Source organism: Anthonomus grandis, chromosome 5, assembly GCF_022605725.1.
Source record: "Anthonomus grandis grandis chromosome 5, icAntGran1.3, whole genome shotgun sequence".
Lineage (NCBI taxonomy): Eukaryota > Metazoa > Arthropoda > Insecta > Coleoptera > Curculionidae > Anthonomus > Anthonomus grandis.
Window position 1 is genome coordinate 26,723,678 of NC_065550.1, and position 14,667 is coordinate 26,738,344.

At 30.6% G+C, this 14,667-nt stretch overlaps 1 protein-coding gene across 1 annotated transcript in view; it reads left to right on the forward strand.

Moving 5' to 3' along the window:
- The first annotated feature begins 702 nt into the window (after positions 1-702).
- LOC126736497 (ankyrin repeat and LEM domain-containing protein 1-like) overlaps positions 703-14,667 on the forward strand; it is a 31,916-nt gene continuing 17,951 nt past the window's right edge. Inside the window, exons 1-3 of the mRNA XM_050440875.1 lie at positions 703-1,032; positions 8,903-9,064; positions 10,437-10,678. Of these exons, the coding sequence (XP_050296832.1) occupies positions 953-1,032; positions 8,903-9,064; positions 10,437-10,678 (484 nt within the window). The 5' untranslated portion in view covers positions 703-952. The remainder of the gene's footprint in view (positions 1,033-8,902; positions 9,065-10,436; positions 10,679-14,667) is intronic.

Below are 14,667 nucleotides of genomic sequence, written 5' to 3' on the forward strand. Positions count from 1 at the left end.
TTGGTCTAATATTTAATGTTCTGAGTAGAAAACAGATGTCAAATACATAATATCTGGATGCATCTTATGAAAAATTAAAAACCTAGTAAAATCCCAAATTGATACTGAGACTATAGTTTCTATCATAATTCGAGCGACAGTTGGTCAAATATTAGAAATGAGAGGAGGGTTTACTACATTGTTCGCTCAAGGAAAGGAGAATTTTTTTAATTCCAAAAGCACAGAAACACTAGAATATAAATTGTTTCTGAGCAATACCACTGCAATTGTGACAGATAACGCGGTTAACATTAGAGCTGCTTGGGACTGAATTGAAGATAATAGCGCCTTAAAATTCATCAGTGTAGCGTGCAATAACACCGCAAATTTAGGCATGGTTTTTTTGTGTTGGTATAGTATTTTAAACAATGCGTAATCTTCAATTCCCCAAGCTGTATATTTTTTGTATTCGTATTATAATTGCTGAAATAAAAGTCATATTTATTTAATTATAAATAGCAAAATACTACTCATATGTAATAAAAGAATTGTATTAAAATTAATACACATTTTCAAGATTCACAGCATTGAACAATACACTGAATTAAATCAGAAAACTGATGCGTGTCCCCTCGTATATAACGAAAAACAACCGCATGCGCTCATCAGAGCGTCGCTCCGCTTGATAAAATTTAAAATGATTCTAACCTCACGTTTCTGTTTACAAGTTTGTTTGATTTCGGCTAAGAAGCAAGGATTTTTTTAAATTCTTTTTTGTGTCGAATATTTCACTTTTTGTCTACATTCTTGTGATCAGATAAATTAATACGGTGTCGGTTTTCTACCTGCGATACCTTCTTGAAGTTGAACCTAGTTTTAATTTACTGCAGACTGGTTTGGGTTCATATTTGAAGAGTTTGTCCAAGGGATTTCAATATTAAAAGGATTTTTTTTAAACTGGTGGCATGTGACAATGTTATATCGTGGACGAGACAAAAGGGAGTTTTATTTGGCTTCGTTGCTGTACGATTCCATAGAATTTAGGCATTTCGAGTAAGTGTTCTCACAAAAAATTGCAAGGTAATCCAATCATACTCAAGTCATAATCATCAGAATGTATACCTAGTATTATATGAAAAATCTTACATAAGTGTTATTATCTATAATAAATAGTATAGCTATTCTAAGCAACAAATGATGCATTTCGAGTTTTTCTACTCATTGGTATTTTTAAACATCTAGAGGATGACTTTATATTAATATCAATGGCCAAGAAAAAATTTCACAAGTGTATAACATATCTGCATTTAAATCCCATAAGGTTTATAAAAATTACATACAATTTACATGAATATGTAGTCTCTAAATATCATTTGAAAGTTTAAAACTTTACAAAAAAACATCTGGAATTTTTTCAAATAAATTGAGATAAAAAAGTTCCAAAAATCCATGCTAATTCATGGAAATATGTAATAGAAACCTTAAGTTCTTATTTTTCTTTCTAATATTCTTATTTTTGATATAATGAAAAATGCATTATTTTATATATAATTTTAATATTGCTATGAGTTTAGTATTAATTTATATCTTAACCCAAATATATAAATCATACATTACAAAAAATTATATGAAATTAGTTCAACGTTTTTCATTTAACATATTTTAAATTATAATTTTTTTTAATATTTTTGAAAATACATAAAATCCCACAAAATTAAAATATCTCCAATAATTTTAAATATCTAAAATAGGTACTATTGAGAATTTAAATACAATTTCCAAAAGGTAGGTATTAAAATTTATTAAAAATTCTCTCAAAATCTGGAAAAACACTCAGGTCTTTTTATTTCTAATGTTATTTATTCAGATATCTGAATACTGTTCCTCTGAAAGGAGTGTAAGAATACAAATACCTAAGTTAAAGAATTACAATTAAATTAAGTTTGAAAACAGATAAAAATAGTGTCATCAGTAAAATAGTTCCTCTTAAAGGTGCATCAATTAAATTTAAAAGCTAAATATATGATATATAACAGTTTTATTGAATCACATCTGCTATATTTTACTTAATTTCATGTTGGGGTAACACAAGCCTGTATGTATTGGAAAAACTACAAAGGCTCAAAATTAAGGCAATAAAGACCGTCTTTTCATTTAATACAAGAACATCACCCAAGTAACAATTTAGGTTCTAAAAAGGTTATAAATAACTCCTAGAACCTGTTTAAGAAAAATGATTCATTATGCCATTAAGCACAAACAACGTTATTTATTAGCCCGCATAACCTCCTGTAGTAAAAAAAGGCCCAGCCCTAAAGAGGTTGTCATTGCCAATAGGCCCTGGCCAATTTGAAACCAGATCGTATATCACAGAACCTATATAGCTAATAAAAATAACCTTTATCGAACCCGAAGATGCCTAAAAGTAACCTGAAAAAGCTTTTGGCATTTCAGATACATATTGAAGTATTAAAATTTTGCCATTTAGTTTTAAATATGGTATTTCAGAGATACCAAAGTATAAAAATTCGACCTTTTAGTTTTAAATATGATACAGCCAGGGTAAAAATAAGACAACGCCAAAATAAAAAGCAATGGCGATATTTTCAGTAAGTATGACTTTATTTTAGAAAAAAAATATTATACTGGAATAGATGACCGATTTTCATTGCGCACACCACTTTCTTGAAAAAGTTGGGTGTAATTTAACTGTAAAACGCGCGCCTTTGATATCTTACAAATTAAACATTATTCAGTGCCAATAAAAAAATTAAAAATTAATATATTTTTATTTCTGAGATGCTTTAGTGATAATATGTACTTAAATGCTCCAGTGTCTTTATATATTATCTAAATTGTTTACATATTACATTATTTTTGCCTGTCTTTGAATAGCTTATAAAAATGGAAGAATTACATTTTTTCTTCAAAATGGACGCCTAGTATTAGTAGTAGACGTATGCTTTTAAGCTGCTATAATAACTTAAGTAAGTATCAAAAGCTATGTCGTACAAAAGGCTTAAAAAATGCCAGTGGGTTTTAAAAAAAGCTAAAACAGGGCTAACTAGCATCTTCCAGGACTTATAGGCCACTTTTAATAACCAATTAGCTGGCAAAGTCTGGGCGAATTTCAATAAATGGCTTTTAGGCATTTAGTAGGATCTATTGGCATTATTTATTACTACGCGGGATTTCTTGAGTCTTCTTTATTGCAATTCAGTTTGCGTTTAGTTTTGGTGGTTCCAGTTACTGTGAAAATAAAAGTGTGTTTTTTTATCATTCAAATTGCATACAGGGCTGTATTTAGGTACATAAAAAGGTATGTTCATTTTAGTTCATTAAATAAAGATAAGCAAAGCGATTTTGATAAAGATAAATACATATTGTTGCTAGTTTAGAGGTTATGAATACCAAATCATTTTTCTCTTAACACACCCATGCAATATTTCAATTCAAAGTATATTAGCACCACAAAAAAATTGAAGAAATATAATGATTGTAAGATTGTATGTATTTCCAATAAATTAATACGATGTGAATCCCCGAAAATCAACACTGTCAGATGTTATTTGCTGCCAACAATCGACGACAACCAACCTAATGGGAGGCGATCCGGTATTGCCAAAGTTTACTGAATAAAATACATTATTTAGTATATACATCATTTATTAGTATTTTATTCAGTAAACTTTGGTATTGCCATGTCTTGTTGCTAGAGGACTTGTTGCTAAAGGACTGTCTTGTTACTAATTTTGGATTTTTTTATTAGTAAATTTAATAAATACAAAAATATAATACATATAAAAAGCAGATTTTTAAATATTTAAAACTTAAAAATTGTATAGTATTGGACTTCATATTTTGGTATGTTTTTGGTTACTGTGAGCAATCATACCTACTTTAATCCTTGTATTAACACTACATTTTTGTCTTTGTAATAGTATTAGAAATATTTTGGTTTTTTTCTATGTTATGATATATTTCTTGCAAGCACTTAGTTATTCCATTATGCCAATATTGACCTCCCGCAATATCCCGTAAGTTTATTTTACATGGAGTAGCCAAAAAAGTTCTAGTAATTTTAGTTCTTTTAATTTAAGTCTCTGTATTTTTATTTAAAATTTTTAAAAGATCTTTAATGGCAACGTGTCTAATGTTATATTTCAGTGCCCAATCTTTTAAATCTTGACTAAAATCAAATTTCTTAAAGTCATTAATTTCATCATCTTCATTCCAATCCATCGATGAACTTGGTTGTTCTGAAGCCAGTTTTTCTGCTAAGCCACTTGTACTGGCATCGTGAATATCTGATTTTAGAGGATCAGGTTCAATGCCAAGACCGCCATCAGTTAAATTACGAGAATTATCTTCTTCCGGTGTATCTATTGCAAACTAATTTTTTTTTACGTTATAATCTACCAAAATTGTCAATATTTTATTTGTCATATTTACCTGACCAGTTGTAATTCGTTGGAAATTTCGCTTCACTTTTCTTTTAAAATTACCACTTCTTACAATTTTGTGCCAAGACATCCCTGTATTCTAAGAATAAATGACGTAGGATTTAATAGTAGCGACCGTCCGCAAACTGTGTTTTATTGTGACAAGTTGGTTAAACCTTATCCCATAAAGTTATCTTATTATCCATATGACTTTTAGCAAGTCCTTTAGGTGTTAAAAAATGCTATATTTTCCGGAATAGGCCGTATAAGTGCCAAATAGTTAGGCAATTGATTCAAGACCATATGGTTCTGAATAGGTAATTTTATCTCATTATTATTATCTCAAAACAATCAAGCCCTCGTTTATGGCCATAACAACGTTATTGTTGACACTTGACTAGAACTAATTAGATTTTTAATTTACCTAAGGTTCTTAGTTCCTATTAGCACAAAATTTAACCTAAATAGTTCCATCAAGCAAGCCAATGACTTTTGCAGAACCTTGGTGCGGCTAAAAGGCAAAAAAAAGGCTTTAAAAACCAACTGCTTGAGAAAATGTTACTTGGGCAACTGAAACAATTTACAAAATGTGTAATTTACTAAATTTGAAAAAAGTCAAACTGCTTGAACAAGTAAAACTTATATACAAAATAATAAAGTATACCGTTATAATACAAGAGCAAATGAAAATACAAAGGGAACAAAAATACAAGATTCTCCTATTAATAGAAGTTTTAAAGTGTATAATTTAATTCCAAAAACTCTGAAAAAAATGGTTTTATAAGCATCAAAAAGTAAATAAAATTAAAAGTCTAAATAAAATCAAAAATAATTTTTTACATGCTATTGATAAATAAATACATTTAAAATAAAATAATGGAATATTATACATCAGTATAAGTATATTTTTATTAATTTTTATAAGGCAAATAAGTATGTAAAATTAAATAAATTTTATATACATATGAATTAGTAATAATGTTCTCCATGTAAGTACAAAACCATATAATGTAAATTTGTTGAAAATGGATGGATTAAAGGCTTTATTAGGTTTAGAATAAAAAATGACGGTATATAATAATAACGTATTGGTGTCAGTTTGTAATTGTCTGTCTTTTGTAACTGTAAGGTCTGAAATCAACTGTGGTTAAATAATTTAAGTATGTAGCCTTTAAAAATGGTGTCATACATAAGGAATTTCAAATTCACAACTTTTTCAAAAATAACATAAAATTCCTTAATTATCTTGTTAACTAAAAAATTCAGGCTGGGACTAAATGTTCAAAATTCCTCAAAATCCATAAAATATAATAATAATTACATAAATAAAATAAATAAATAAATTGTTTGAGTGTTTCCAAACATGTGGAAAAATCCTAAAATATAATCTTTCTGATAATAACTGAAGTAGGTAACTTTTAAAAATCCAGATACCTATACATTAAGTATTGAAAAGTCTTAAAACTTCCAAAAATCTGAGATTATTTTAAAAGTTTTTTTCTAATAATTGAGTTGCTATTATTGATAAGCTAAGTGTCCTAAAATCTTTCAAAAATAGGTTTAAAAATCAACATTCAACTCTAAATCCTTTATTAAACTAATACTAAAAGTTTAAACGTGTATAAAAAATATGAAAAAATCCTAAAATTCTATCCTTCTTTTATTTATCACATTAAAAACAAATAAAATTTTATTAATGATTTTCAGTATCATCATTATCCAATTTTAAATCACTGCCATCATCTTTTAAACCCATATTACATCCAGACCTATTATAAATCTTCTTAGGGCATACCACTTGTTGAAAATGAGCCGGAGGATTTGAACACCCATTGAGAAACTCCCATCGGAACTTACATCCAGGCTGCAACGCTGTAGGTAACTGGTTGCAATCAGCTTCGGTCTCTACTCCCCCATACTGGTCACCCCATCCAGTGGTCGGGCAGTTCCATTGACTGCTACATCCACTGAAAGGAACACCGACCCCACCACCCGGCATAGCGATTTCAATATTAGTAAAATCGGAACTACTGTTGCTACTACCAGCTCCGGTGTTTGTTATTTGAACTACCATTTGTTTTCCGGAACAGTCGCCCCACGGACCCTTCTTGAAAGTGATAAGGAAACAGGTGCAGCACATGTTCTCTGGTGGATCTTTAAATGCGGCGGCGGCAAACCCAAAAGCCAACGTGGCGTTCATTACGGTACTTTGTTGATTGGAGCACATGTTAGTAGTGCATCTTTTGACACGATTTCACTGGACCAACTTTGGTGGCGATGTTTCCTGACCAGGCACAAGTCGGTTTGCAACAATCCCAATATCTGGTTGTGGTGGTCTCTCCAGAGTATCCTCCTTTGATTATTTTGATTTCTGGTTGTTTTTCTGTGATGCCACTGGCTGCAGCAGTAGTAGCATATATAACACATAGATATATACTCATAAGCTTCATTTTTGATGCTAAATGTGAATAGTATGATAATGCCGCTATTAAGTACATATATATATCAGTCGACATAATTTTTTTTTCTTTTATTATTGGATAATCAGTAGGCACTTAAACTTTCATCTTTATAAGAATATTCAGAAGTGTCTGTCTGACATTTTGTCCCGCTTTTATGTTTTACTTAATAACAGGGCTATGCATATCTTTTATTTTATTTTTCTAAATTAAAAACTTTATGACAATTACATTTGAGCTGATTCAGAATAATTTTGTATGTTAATATTGTTACAATCCTCGTATCGAATTTAGGTTAAGTAAAATTTCACAGAAATATAAAAAACAAAATGAATATGAATTTTCTAAAATGTCATTGAGACACCTTAATGTCTAGTATTTTTTTCCGCTAAGAGAGTTTAGCTCAAAAATACATTTAAGTAGTAATTAGGTATTTAAAATGTATTTGAATCTCTTGCAACTTTACAAAACAATTAAAAACTCAGTAGTGCAAGCTTGCTCAATATCTTTTTGAAAAATTCAAAATTCCTAGTTTTTATTTTCTAATAATTGAGCTGAATAATTAGCAAAAATTATGCATTTTGCAGAAATAATATATAATCCTCTATAACTCACATTATTTTGTTTTGTATTTTATGGAAGAAAACTCTCCTCCAGGCACTTAAGGCTCTATTTCAAATAAGAAAAATGCTTATAGAAAAAATGATTCCAAAAATTGAAAAAATCTACTAAAAAAAGCCAACTACCTGGAAGAAAATGAATAATTATATCAACTGCATGGAAGAAAAACAATAAATAGTTCCAGTTGCCTATGGATGAAAGTATTTGTTAAAAATCTTCCAGGCACTTAAGGTCCTTAACAGGTACTCAACATGCATTCAAATGAAATGTCCCATTATTTAACAAAAATAACATAATATTTTCATTAATGTACATTTTCTAAAAATTCCATGTTGTGCAAATACCCTAAATTTATAGTATTTTTTCTAATACGTAACTGAGGTGTATAACTATCTAACTAATTTGCAATTTTCCAAAACTCCAGGCATGGACTAAGTCTTCTAAATGCATAGGATCTCATTACATTTAGAAAAACCATATAAAACTAATATAACCAATATAAGTCCTTTAAAAATACATTGAAGGTTTGAAAGTTTGCAAAAATCTAGAAATAATCTGCAATTCATTTTTTTTTTTAAATAACTTTAAAAAACTATATAAAAAGGCAAAAATAACATAAAATCCGCAGTAATTTAAAAATGCATTGAAGGTCAGAATATTTTTAAAAATCTGGAAAAAGCCTGGAGTTTTAGTTTTTGTTAACTGTTTTCTAGATACCTAGACATGGACTAATTATTAGAAATGTATTAATACTTCAACACTTGAAATAAAATAAGATAGATAAAATCCCAAACGTAAATTTCCTAAAAATCCATTAAAAAATGTGGAAGAATCCTTAAATGGTTTTTATCCTTTTTCTTTCGATAACTGTGAAAAAATCTTATAATCTTCAAAATTCCGAATCTTAAGCAATATCTAAAAAAACTGGATAATTGGTAAATAAGGTAAAGCATTTAAAGCCTGTATAAACATTTTATTTTTCTGCTTCTGAAAAAAGAGATATTTTACATCAAAAACCAGATTACATTGTAACCAACATCCCAATTAAACTTAAAACAATTAATTTATTTTTATTTTTCGAAAATTTATTTTTGTTCATAAAGTGTTATTACCCTATCCAAAGTCCACTTATTAACAATAATTAATAAATTTTGTTCGCATTTACAACATTTTAATTACCAAAGATTAATTACCGACATGTGAATTATATTGAATAAACATTTAAAGGCGTCTCAACAGTTAAAAGTGTTGAACAATAAAACGTTATCTCTTCTTAGTTTACTACTAAGTCATGGCTCGTTAATTTGATAACTTTACTATAAATACTTATTTTCTTTTAATATACTTTATATAACATCTTTGTATGCTATTTTTTTAAATATAATATTTTATTACTTTTAGGTCGGTGAAATCTCTGCTGACTGAAAAGGGTGCTGACCCAAACTTGGTGCTGCCCAAAAAAGGAATATCACCATTTCACTTGGTGATAGGGTGCGAACCTCATGAGTTTGCCCTTAAAGTGACTTTATTGATTTTGCAAAATCGAGGAAATCCTAATTTAAGGTAATCAATACAAAATAATATCAATTATGTTGCAATTTATTATTAGAACCAGATATCTGTTTATGATGGTTTGAAAAAGAAATGTCTGGAGCCTGATCTCTACACCCTGATATAGTTTTATGTTGTTTTGAGTTAAAAATAACTTATTTCCCAGTAAAGAAAAATATTTCTACGCAAAACAAGTTATCACAATCAATATTTACGTATCTACTCATTTTGATTCTGGAAGGAATCCCCAATAGAAGGTCAATTCAATCTGAACATCATTTCTTTGTGCCTTTATTACTACTTCGTATAACAAACAACTCATACAACTACGTCAAGAATAAATCAACGACATTACTATTATTGTCACCATATAAGAAAATCAATTTTTTCACTTCTTAAGTGCGGTCAATTATACATTATCATCTCATAATCCGAATTTATCCAGATTTATATACGATTTACGATAGTAAAAACAATGTCATTTATTGTATAATTGAACTACATTTGGTGTAATTACGGTGTCATCCTGTGTCATTAACTTAGAATATAATCAATGAAAAATTAATTATATTTAAGTATTGAGCAAAATTTGATTGGAATTTATAATACATAGAAATAATTGGGGTTCTGGGGTCCAAGTGGAACCGTCACTAGGTAGCAAAATGGTGATATAGAAGACTTTAAACAGTCTACACTAGTTAGAGGTTAAAAAATGCTGAATCTCGAGCTATTTGTTCCATTGAAACGACGTTAGTAGTTTTTGAAGAATTTGGTTTTTGGGTGTCAATAAATAGTTAAATAATTGTAATACCGATTACCAGAGCTCCAAGTATAACCTTCAATAAGTATGGATAGCTGAGAAGTGCTTACATAGAAGATTTGAAGCATCTTACAGTAAATTAAGATAAAACATTGTTGTATCTAGAGCCATATGCTCCATTAATAGTTCTTTATTGAATCTGACTTTCTTTTTTTGATGTTGAATTGCAGTAAACGGGTGAATAATTGCTACACAGAGTCCCAATTGTAACCTTCAGTTGGTAAGGATATCTGGGAAATAGTTATCCAAGACATTTTAAGCATCTTACACTAATTTAAAATAAAACTTTACTGAATCTCTTACCATTTGGTCCATTTAATTAATTTTTAGTAGTTTTTTTAAAATGTTGGCTTTGAACTACATAAAATGGTTAAATAATTCTGATGGTAAGTTCAATCCATCATCAGTGTCATATACTTTGGGGTTTTGATGGTGATGCCACATTTTCTTTTCTCAGACTTCTTTTCGTTCTTTCTTTCTCTTCTTCCTCACTACTCTTAAATATAATTAAAGAACAAAATTTGCACTGGGAGTTTTTAACAATGAATAACTGATCTTACTTAGGTCTGATGAAGGTTTGACAACCGTCCATATAGCAGCAGCATGGGGAAGAACCGAGATCCTGAAACTGCTCCTGAGCAATGGAGGTGACCCGGGAGCAAGAGACGCCAGTGGTAAAACTCCTCTACATTATGCGACAGAGGAGGGCTTCACTGACTGTCTCAATCTGCTCAAGGCCTATTTGCCTTGTAAAAATGATCTCATCAGAAATGACAGTGGCACTGAGAAGTGCTGTTTAGTTTTAGGTAAGGAAATGAGCACTTTTTTTGGCTGTGTTTGATGCATGATATAATTAGTTTTATTCAAAAATACTCGTCGAGTCCAGGCCAAGATTGAAACTTAATACTTTGTACACCTGTTCCAGCGGTTTTTTTTTTAATATTCTGATTGTTGAAAAAAATTTGCTTTTGCGAATTCTTATGCTTAAAAATAATTGCTAATAATAAATAATAACAAAAACAAGGCAATATGTTATTTAGCAAAGCTTCTTTGATATTATTAGGCATAAATAAAATAATGATGGCATTTATGGTTGATATGCATATATTTTTAACCTAATCTATGTTTTGTATTACGAAACTAGGAACCATATACTGTCACCATTAAAAAAAAAGCTTTTTGGATTCTTTCGCAATGATTATGCGAAGTAAACCCTATGTAGGTCATAGACAGTTTATCTTAATATAAATATACAAAATTAGTCTCTTATGACGATTAATCGAAACACTGAAATCGACAAGTATTAATGACATGTCACTGATTTTTGTACTAATTACTCTGATTAAGAGAATAGGACCTTGAATCCTTCAAGTCCTTAATATTTTTTTAAATTGCTGTGCATTTGGTTTTTACCAATTTGTGTTGTATTTTGTGTGTCAAAAAAATTAGATTTTCATTTTTTGGGTTTTTAACTTAAATAAGGAAAAGCAAATTTTATGACTTTGCACGTATGATAGATTTTATGGTATCATTGGAAGCTTATCCTTTCAAAGGCAAACTTTTGACTTATTTATAATTGTTTTATAAAGTCTTTATAGTTTTCTAATTCTTAAAAGTTTTTAATGAAATTTGTAAGAAATTATTAAACAGAGATTTCCACCTCGATTAATTTTGAATATTAACACGTTGAGTGCCACCATGAAGTCTAATATTCAAAATAGGTTATAAATTCGTCTAACAAATTAAGGTGCTGAATTAACTATTATGTTTAGTTTTAATTTATAGTATTCAGTCGCGTTTACCAACCTATAGGCCAATACCGGCAAAATGTTGTTAAAGAAGTGACATTCAATCACATTTTTTACATTGAATTAAAGTAATACAACGTGGCCAGAACTAAAATTTGGTCTGGTGGTTAGTCAATAGTAATCAATACCTACCAGACAAAAAAGAACTATCAAAAATACTTAAATAAATGGTGGGTCATGTTAATCGACCATAGGACTCAATTGCATCAGCCCATATTCATCCACTGCTGGGAAGACTTCATTGATTGCTTTCCTGTATTGTGTCGCCTGTATCCAATTTCTATGATCCTCTTGGTGCATCTCTTGCTCCGCAATTCTCACAATGTATTCCGCCCAATTCCACTTTGCTATTATTTCTTCTGCGTCAATCACTCTGGCTCTGCTACGTAACTCATACGTTTGTGATGTGATCCCTGAGGGTCAGTCCCACCTTTCCATAGCACGCTGTGCCACTTTGATTTTCTGTACAGCCTTTTTTTATTAATTTTAAAGTCTCAGCACCATAAGTTAGATTTTATTTTAGATTGGTAATCTGAGTTTAATATGCGCCTTAAGTTCCCAAATGCGGTTAAATTAATCATATTCGCCTAACCAATTCGCAAGTTTGACTATCTACCTTTATACGTATTTCGCGTCCAAGATACTTGTATTTAGTAGTTAGTTCTACTTGAATGTTATCTATGAATACTCCTTCACCGAGTGCAAGGTTCTTTGTTGTCGCAGGTTCATAACATGATTGAGGAGATCTGATACTAGGACTGTGTCATCTACAAATTTTAAATGTTTTAGGCTTTCACCGTATTATTATGTTAACCCTATATTTTCCTATATGTACAGATTTTCACATATACTTAAGTAGGTTTGTAAACAATTTCGATTAAATAATTTCTATATATAATTTCTATAATGAATTCTTCTGTCCAACTCCTTTATTTATTTTAACACCTGATAATGGTTCATAGTGTCAAAGGCTTTTTTGTAGTCCACGAATATCAGCATAAGGGTTAATTGTATTCAATAATGATGATTGTTCGTGCCATAACCTGGCCGAAACACAGCCTATTCCCTTCCTTGATGAAGTTTAATTTTCACTTTTAATCTATATGCGCTGATTCGAGTAAATAGCTTGTATATGTAAGACATCAGACTTATAGGACGGTAATTTGCAACATTGATTAGGTTTATTGTTTATTAGATCAACTTTTTCATGTATTACGGTAATGGTTGCATTGTTCCATTGTTGTGGCGTTGTACCTAGTATAAAACAGTCATTAAATAGAACTTTTAGACTTTGCAATAGCTTTTCGCCATCCAGCTGAAGAGCTTCAGTCATCACTTAATCTTCTCCAGACGATTTGTTGTTTTTCACTTCAAAAATTTCAGTCGGCTTTTGCATCTCATGAGTTGTGAATTCTGGGATTTCCTCTCATCCCTGATTTAGAATCTTTCTGTATAGATCTTTATAGAATTAGACTATTTTTAGAATTTCATTTTTATTTGCCTTCTGCCTTCTTTGTTTCTTAGTTATTTACAAAGCTGTTTCTGTCCTTTGGAGAGTCTCTGCCTAAGTACTTTCAAGCTTTTATTTTCTTCAATTGTTTTAGTAACTATTTGATTTGATGCATGTTCTGATATCATTACGAATGGCTTTAGGTATATCCTTGTTAAGTTGCTTCAGTTTTAGAAAGTTTATGTTGTACACTCGCCGGCACAAAATTCCGCCACCCTGAAATATTGGCCAAGTTTGATGTTTTATAAGTTTTTTATTTTTTATCAGATTCTCACGATTTTGCCATCAGTTTTTAGATACATGTGTTGTGATTTTTTAAAATCATTTTGTAAAGTAGCATTTTTCGATTAGACTATATTATACAGGAGAAAAACAAACTGTTATTTTTTCTCGTAATTTCAAAAGACCCTGTAGGAAAATTAAGAGGGATAATTCTGTTTACATACTGTTCCTTGTAATCTTTGATGTATTCTAAACATTTCGATTTTTGATTCATTCCATTATCTCATTTCTGCTGCGAGCTGCAAATTTTTTAAAACGCTGATTTGAAGCGTATTTTTATTAGGAGAAACAAACACTAGGTATTAAGTTAATTAAAAAAACAATTTTAATAGCGTGTATTTTCTCCTCTCGCAGCAATAACAGCTTGCAGTCTTCGCGGCATCGAATGAATAAGGTTCCTTATTCTTTCTTGAGGAATAGCCTCATATTCTTAGATGAGCGCTAGTCGTAAGTCTTGCAAGGTTTGTGGTTGTACAGGACGACGAAGAACGGCCCTTTTAAGTTGATCCCAAAGATGTTCTATTGAGATCCGGGCTACATGCGGGCCATTCCAATCTTGGGAGTCCAACTTCATCCAGATATTCGCTCACAACATGTGCAACGTGAGGTCTAGCATTATCATGCATTAATATAAATTGGTTCACAATGAATGGAGCAAATGGGACAACAACTTCTTGAAGGATTTCCTCAATGTAACGGTGGGCGGTTAGAGCTCCATTTTCAATAAATACAAGATTGGTGCGTGCTTCGGTAGAAATATCCGCCCAAATCATGACTGAACCGCCACGATATGAGATTTGTTCTGAAATGGTGTAGTCACCATATCTTTCATTTCTACGTCTGTATACCCGCTCACGACCATCCGGCGTCCGTAAACAAACCCTGGATTCATCTGTGAATAGTACGTTTGCCCACTGTTCTAGAGTCCACTCAAAATGCGATCTTGCAAACCTCAGTCGGTGTTGTCGATGCTGAGGAAGTAATTGTGGACATCTTGCTGGCCTTCGTGCATAAAGTCCAGCTTCTGCTAATCTTCTACATATTGTTCTTTCACTTACACTTACTCCATGAAATATTCGCAAGTCATTTTTTAGACACACAGCAGTAGTTTTAATTACAAGAGATTAAAAATTGATTTGAAGTACACATTATCATCACCATCATTTGTCGCTCTACAACCCTTGGTGAGTCTTGG